Source organism: Pyxicephalus adspersus, chromosome 8 (genome assembly GCF_032062135.1).
Source record: "Pyxicephalus adspersus chromosome 8, UCB_Pads_2.0, whole genome shotgun sequence".
NCBI classification, from domain to species: domain Eukaryota; kingdom Metazoa; phylum Chordata; class Amphibia; order Anura; family Pyxicephalidae; genus Pyxicephalus; species Pyxicephalus adspersus.
This window is the reverse complement of record NC_092865.1, coordinates 67559311-67566063: the sequence shown is the minus strand read 5'-3', so window position 1 is coordinate 67566063 and position 6753 is coordinate 67559311. Positions and strand designations below refer to the sequence as shown.

Genomic DNA, 6753 nt, shown 5'->3' with positions numbered 1-6753 from the left:
TCTGTCTCTGCGGATGTGTTTGTGGTTGTCTCAGTACAGTATTCTGTCTCTGCGGACATGTTTCTGTTTCTAGAGTACAGAAGTCTATCTCTGCGGATGTGTTTGTGGTTGCCCCAGTACAGTATTCTGTCTCTGCGGAGGTGTTTGTGGTTGTCTCAGTACAGTATTCTGTCTCTGCGGACATGTTTCTGTTACTAGAGTACAGAAGTCTGTCTCTGCGGATGTGTTTGTGGTTGTCTCAGTACAGTATTCTATCTCTGTAAATCAGCTTTTGATTAAGTACAGTTCATTGTCTCTGAGGAGATATTTCTGGTTGCATCAGAAAAAAAAGATTAATTGATGTTTATATCACTCAGTGTAATTACTTCTTCATGTTTATAGGAAACAATGCAAATATGTAGTAATGTGTAAAGCAATGTGATTGGGGCTGGGGGGAGTATTGGACAATGTAATAGGCCAAGGAGAAAAAAAAGTACAAATATGGCCCTGTTCGGGTTTTCCCCTCACTTTCTGTTTTTGTGCTAGCTCATATGCTTGGAATTCCCATCACTTAGTACCAGAGACAAGCTCACAGGCATTCCTTAATGAAAATAAAAACAAGATGTTTGAAAAGTTCTTTCTCTTTAAATTGTTTTATTTAACAAAAACAGGTTATTGGGGTAAATCTGGTTTTGCAACAGAACAAACCAATCTGATTACTTTTTTTTTCAAATTTTAGGTGTGCAAAATGTTTAGTTAAATGATCTCATTGTAATCATGTATAAAATCAACATTGGTGTCAAGAGTGCAATAAAAAGAATCAGAAAGCAGTGCAAGGCATGCTAAGATGTGTAGACAGCCCACCCTGTAGGAAGCTGGGGATGGCGATGTAGTATAATGTGTTTACAGCATCAAGCTCCAAAAATTAGCTAATTTTATTTTTCAAAAATATACAGTGAATATTAATCATTGTATATCATACAGTTTTAGTCATATTGTAATAAATACAATATTAGCATTAATCATTGCTACTTTATGAAAAAAATATTGTACCTTTTACGTATTTATTATTACATGTTATATTTATTATTGCTTTAGCAGTGCATACGGATAAGAATCTTTGCCCTTTACAAGTAAAACTAATTTGGCTTATAACGTAAGCATGCACTGGGCACTATGTGCCATACAGGGAAAAGACAGGAGTGGCGGGGTGGGGGGAGGGAGGGGTTGCCCTTCTTACATAAAATGCAGGACTGCTAGACCTGCAATGTACATAGTGATATAGGAAATCCTGCGAAGCCGGCTTTGGAGGACGAGTTGTCTTGCCTGAGGAGCTGGACATAAAAATAAAATGTATAAATATTATAATATTATAAACTAGTAGCATTACTTATCTTCTTCCCCTAGACAAAATGAGCATTTAACCCTTGCAGTGCTGGAGGGCTCAACTGCAAAAGTCATTTTTACTGCTACAGAGTCGGCCTTTAAGTTATTGAGCAGCATTAGGTTTTTAGAGGGTTTTCCTAAAGCAGAACTTAAGTAGTTGATGTGGGTGAGCACTTGTCATAGTGCTTTGTATAAATGCAGAATATTATTATACACTATTTATATAGCGCCTACATATTATGCAGCGAAGTCCATAGTCATGTCACTAGCTGTCCCTCAGTGGAGCTCACAATCCAATGTCCCTACCATAGTCATATGTCATTTTAGCAGTCCAAAGTTAATTTTGGGGCCAAAAAACCTAACTACATATGTCACTCACTTCCAGGATCATGTCGTTCCTGCATCACCTGAAGTTGCCATCTTTGCCACTGAGACTTACAGATCCATCACAATCCTCCTTAGTCCTGAATGTGTTCCATCGTCCCGCACAATCTAGGTCTGTTCTCAGCAGTGCTGGATAGGGATAAGCGAGAATGCCTCTGGGAACGCGAAAATTTCCTCGAAGTTTCGATGGGTTAACGAAATTTTGCGAAACCATCGGAAATCACTATTGGAGGATTATCACTGCTGCATTCATAAATACAGCCGTGAGAACCCTGCTCTCAGTGAGAGATCCCCGGGCACTACAGGTCAGAATGAAGGCTTGCTCCATTCATAAATGCAGTCACGATACTCCTCCTCTCAGAGTCTCGAGTCATGTGGCTTGCCGCGGGAAAAATCTGAGGGGTTTTCCCACACTGCATTCATTCATGAGCAGCCAGCGAGACTCACACTGTGTTCCTGGATAGTGAAACTGTGTCTATGAACACATAGTACAGGACTGCAACAACAATCAGAGAAGCGGAGCTGACAGCTGACTCCCCTGATTGGTCTTGCAGGTCCCAAAAATTCTGTCTCGCCGTCCGAATTTACGAAGGCCTTTCTCGCCTACATTTGGTAAGCAAGAACGGCTCAATTCACAGCGAGACTGAATTTAAAAATATTCAAAATGTTTATACTTGGATTCTAAGTCTACTGTAGAGATGCAGGATTTTGTATTCCAAGTTTTAGGTTCTTTAGAGATTAGTTATTTTCTAGGGAATGGACCTAATGGTCCTGAAGCCTAGCATCGTTGATATAGTTAGCTAATACAAAATAGACCTTTTCCATTTTTTGAATAATAGAGTTAGTTAGGCCTTGAAAATGGCTTTTCAGCATTAAATGTAAAACAGTAACTGAAAATCATTTATTTTCCTTTTTTTAATTTTTGTTTAAAGGGCAGATGTGACTTGCTCACTTTCCATGCCCTGGCATTGTCTTCTGCATGATAACCTCTTTTGAAAAGGTCATTCATTCTTCAACCTACGTTTGAATGAGTAAAGCCATAAAAGTATAAGCTTTGGTGTAATTTTAATTTTCAAAGAAAAACGCTCAGCCTGTTGCCACTATAATCATCACTTCTATTCAGACCTTTAGAGGGTCACATCTGGATTTAATAAACCTAAAGTGCAGGCTGATTTAAGTCCTACATAATGTAACATTTTAGCCTCTGTGGGGGAAGCTCCATTATTGTAGGACAAAAGAATTAGTTACATGTGGCACTGATTTCATAGAGAAAATGAGGTTCCTAAAGTGGAACTAAACTAAAAAATTACACTCACCGGTGATCCTGCAGATCCTGCGATGGTGCTGGTCCTTCCCATGATTTTGTCCCACATTGTCCTGGATTTGCTCTTTGTCCCAGTGCTGGAAGAAGCACCGGGCGCTGCCATCTTCTGCCTTCTCTTCCGGTCTTCTTGCTCTGTCAGCCGATCTTACACTGCCCAGGTGTGAAATTGGGTGACGTATCCGCATGCGTAGGGTCAGTATCCCTTTCCCCTTGGTGGAAAAATGCCCCTTGAGATTGGAGCATGTGCAGAAGGAGCAGCCAGAGCTTCCCGGGAAGCGTGACATAGGTATCCTGGGAGGCTCTGCGCTCCCATTGAGACCCTAAGGGGCAGTGTTGCCTACCCTTCCTAAAAATGTTGAGTTTAAGTCCACTTTAAAAAGCAGTGGTGTTAATCAAAGTCAAGCCTCTAACATTTTAAAATCTGTTTACCAGATAGAGAAATAAAAGAGCAATAGCAAATCAGACAACAAAACAAGAATATATTGATAAGGTAAAGATATAAAGATCAATAAGTAGGAAGGGGAGTTGCAAACCTAATGAAAAAAAATATATAGCTGTTAATGTTGTCCGAAATCCTATGAGCTGATAACTTCATGTATCTATGCCTGTGTAACTGTTATCAGTTACAATTAGAAGGACTGGTAAGCTGCAATAATTATTTATTTTTTTGTGTTTTTTTACCCTATAAGTCACAAAAATACACTTTATTTATCCCAAGATGGCAAACATAGTTTTTTTTTTTTCATTTCAGTCATTATCCTTGATGATATCTTAAATGATACATTAGTATTTTGCCTTTTGAATGAAGTAAACATCTCACCTTTTACCTTTTTAAGGTATGCTTGATGAAAGAGTCTTGCATGGTCCTGAAATGTCATATTGAGATGAGATCTCTAGGAAAAAAACATGGACTTGATGACAAAAATCCATGGTGTGTTGGTGACCCAACACCTTTTCTCTATAACAGCCTTTAGCCTATACGATAAAATATTTTGCAGTTATAATAACAAAATAAAAACATATTAATGACTAGAACAGAAGTGCAGACAAACTCCGTTACATTGGTGATCAATGAACGTTTTATAAAATAGTGTTCAGTTAATGGTTACATTACTTTGGTGATGGAAGGTCAATCAGTCACTGCTTGATAACTTCCATCAACCTCTAGATAAAAAATCCTGCTCTATATTTATGAGATGTTCCTAGTGCTCCTGGCCTGATCCACAAAGGTTACATACACACTTGCAAGGGTTCTCAACTGATAATCGTCTCAGGGCCAATATCAGGCAAGAATCTGGCCTGTGTACAGCACCAGTCGTCCATCGTACGGATGACCGTCTTGGCGGATCCACGGACAATGGACAACAAACGATCATAAGGGAAGTGAAGGGGGGAGCGCGCAGCGGGGTGCTGCTCCGTCATTCTCCCCTCTCCATAGAGCAGAACGGCGCTGTATGTACAGAGTTTGTTCATGCATCGTGCAGTCCATCGTAAGGGATCCTTTCCAACGACAATTATTGCATGTGTGTACCCAGCCTAAAGCTCTGCAAGTTAAGAGAAGATAGACTATCATGGGTGAACAAGAAAACCTGGAATGGATTTGGTCCAGGAAGAGCAAATCACTTCTAAGAAATCCATTTCAGGTTTGGTGGATTACCTAGGTTCACCCATGATAGTATATCTTTTCTAGAACTTTAATAAATTAGGCCCAATATGTATCTAAGTAAATACGTATATTTGTGATATGTTTCCTAGTGTGAATTAGGTTTCCTAATAGCTAATTACATTTTGTACCTCTCACAGGTTGGCCTATGTAGAAATCTTTGTTCACAGAAAGTTGAAGGCATCTCAGCCATCTCCAACAGAAGGGTGTTGTCCCAGAGTTTAACTGTAACAACAAGATGTATCCAGAGAGAGGTCAACTTGATCCAAAGCTCCACTGATGAGCAGTTGGAAGAAGTTATAAAAATAAACAAAGACGTGGAAGAAGAACTGAGCAAAACTCAAAGTGCCTTGGTTTATTTAGAGGAGTACAACCAGCGACTGATAAAAGAGCAGACGGAGACGAGAAAGAGAGCAGAAGATGCCCGACAAGCGTTGTTGGCATGTTATGGAAAAGTGAGGGACTTGGAAGAAAAGTCAAGGGAAATTACTCTTCTAAAGAAGCGTGTAGAAGAGATGGAGGCTGAACTACAACAATACAGGTAAGTGAACCGATAATATTAAGTACATAATAAACCACTTACAAAGTGTGATATGGAAATAGGGAAACCACCAAAGGCTTTCCAACCAGCTGTACTGCAAATAGTGCTTTTCCTGATATTACCGAACACAAACTCAAGCTGGTAATTTTATAGGCATCAAAGAAAAGACAAAATTGCCACTGGCAAAAATCAGTAGGCTGTTCAGCACCTCAATTAAGAACCATTATTAATGATTTCTCACTCTGTGTGCCTCTGGGAGTTTACACATTTTCAAGCAAAAGTAAGAAATCAATAACTGTTTTATCTGCTGCAGATTCCTGCCATGGGCAGGATGACTATAAAATTAATCTGTATATTATAGCTATATACAAGAAGTGGTATTACACAAAAATTTGTCCTTTTTAAATGGGATTAAATCCAGAGCTGCTGCAAAAGTATTTACATACCTGTAATGTCTTCAACAGTGTTACGGAAATTTAAAAATATGCACATATCCTAAGTAGCTGTACAATTGTGTGATTTTCTATTATCCTCCTTTTATTAAGAGCTGAACTCCAGGCAAACTGTAAACACAAGGTAAAATAATGCATAGATGCCATACACAGGGCAGTATGGTGGCTCAGTGGTTAGCACTCTGGCCTTTGCAGCGCAAGGTCCCAGGTTTGAATCTCGGCAAGCATGGAGTTTGCAGGTTCTCCCTGTGTTTTTGTTAGTTTCTTCCAGGCACTCCGATTTACTCCCTCATTCTAAAAACATGCAGTTAGGGTATTTGGTTTCTCCTTAAAAACAAAAAATTAACCTCAGACTGTGTTAAAGACATATGACTATGGTAGGGATGTTAGATCGTGAGCTGCTTTGATGCACAGCTAGTGACATGACTATGTACCGTGCTGCATAATATGTTGATGCTATATAAATACCGTGGCATAATAAAATACACAATTTAGCAATACAGCTAAACTGAGAGCTTGGTCTTGTACCTCACCCATTTTGTAAATGGAGAGTTAAAAAAGAAAAAAACAGACTGGAAACCTATGTCTCTGGTGCATGCATTGGTTCTTTTTTGCTTCTTCTTCCTCTACCAGTCTATTCGGTTCTGTTCTACCTTTAATTGCAAGAGTTTAAAACCAAGTCAAGTTCAGGTACTTACATGGCCTGCAATAAAAATACATTATGTTTGGATTTTATTAATAAAAATAATAATAATAATAATAATAATAAACAGGATTTATATAGGGCCAACATATGATGCAGCGCTGTACATTAAATAGGGGTTGCAAATAACAGACAGATACAGACAGTGACACAGGAGGAGGAGAGGACCCTGTCCCGAAGAGCTTACAATCTAGGATTTTAACTGTAAAGCACTAGATCCCCTAGACTATGTTTAGATTCATCATATATCAATTTTCTTTCCCAATTTTTATAGCTCTAGCAATAATATGAGTGGATTTCCTTTTATGTCTTGTATGTCAT

General features: G+C 38.9%; 1 protein-coding gene across 1 annotated transcript in view; it reads left to right on the top strand.

Annotated features, from left to right (window-relative positions):
• Positions 1–6753, top strand: part of EFCC1 (EF-hand and coiled-coil domain containing 1) — a 75614-nt gene that overhangs the window by 3924 nt on the left and 64937 nt on the right. Inside the window, exon 2 of the mRNA XM_072421013.1 lies at positions 4877–5277. Within this exon, the coding sequence (XP_072277114.1) occupies positions 4877–5277 (401 nt within the window). The remainder of the gene's footprint in view (positions 1–4876; positions 5278–6753) is intronic.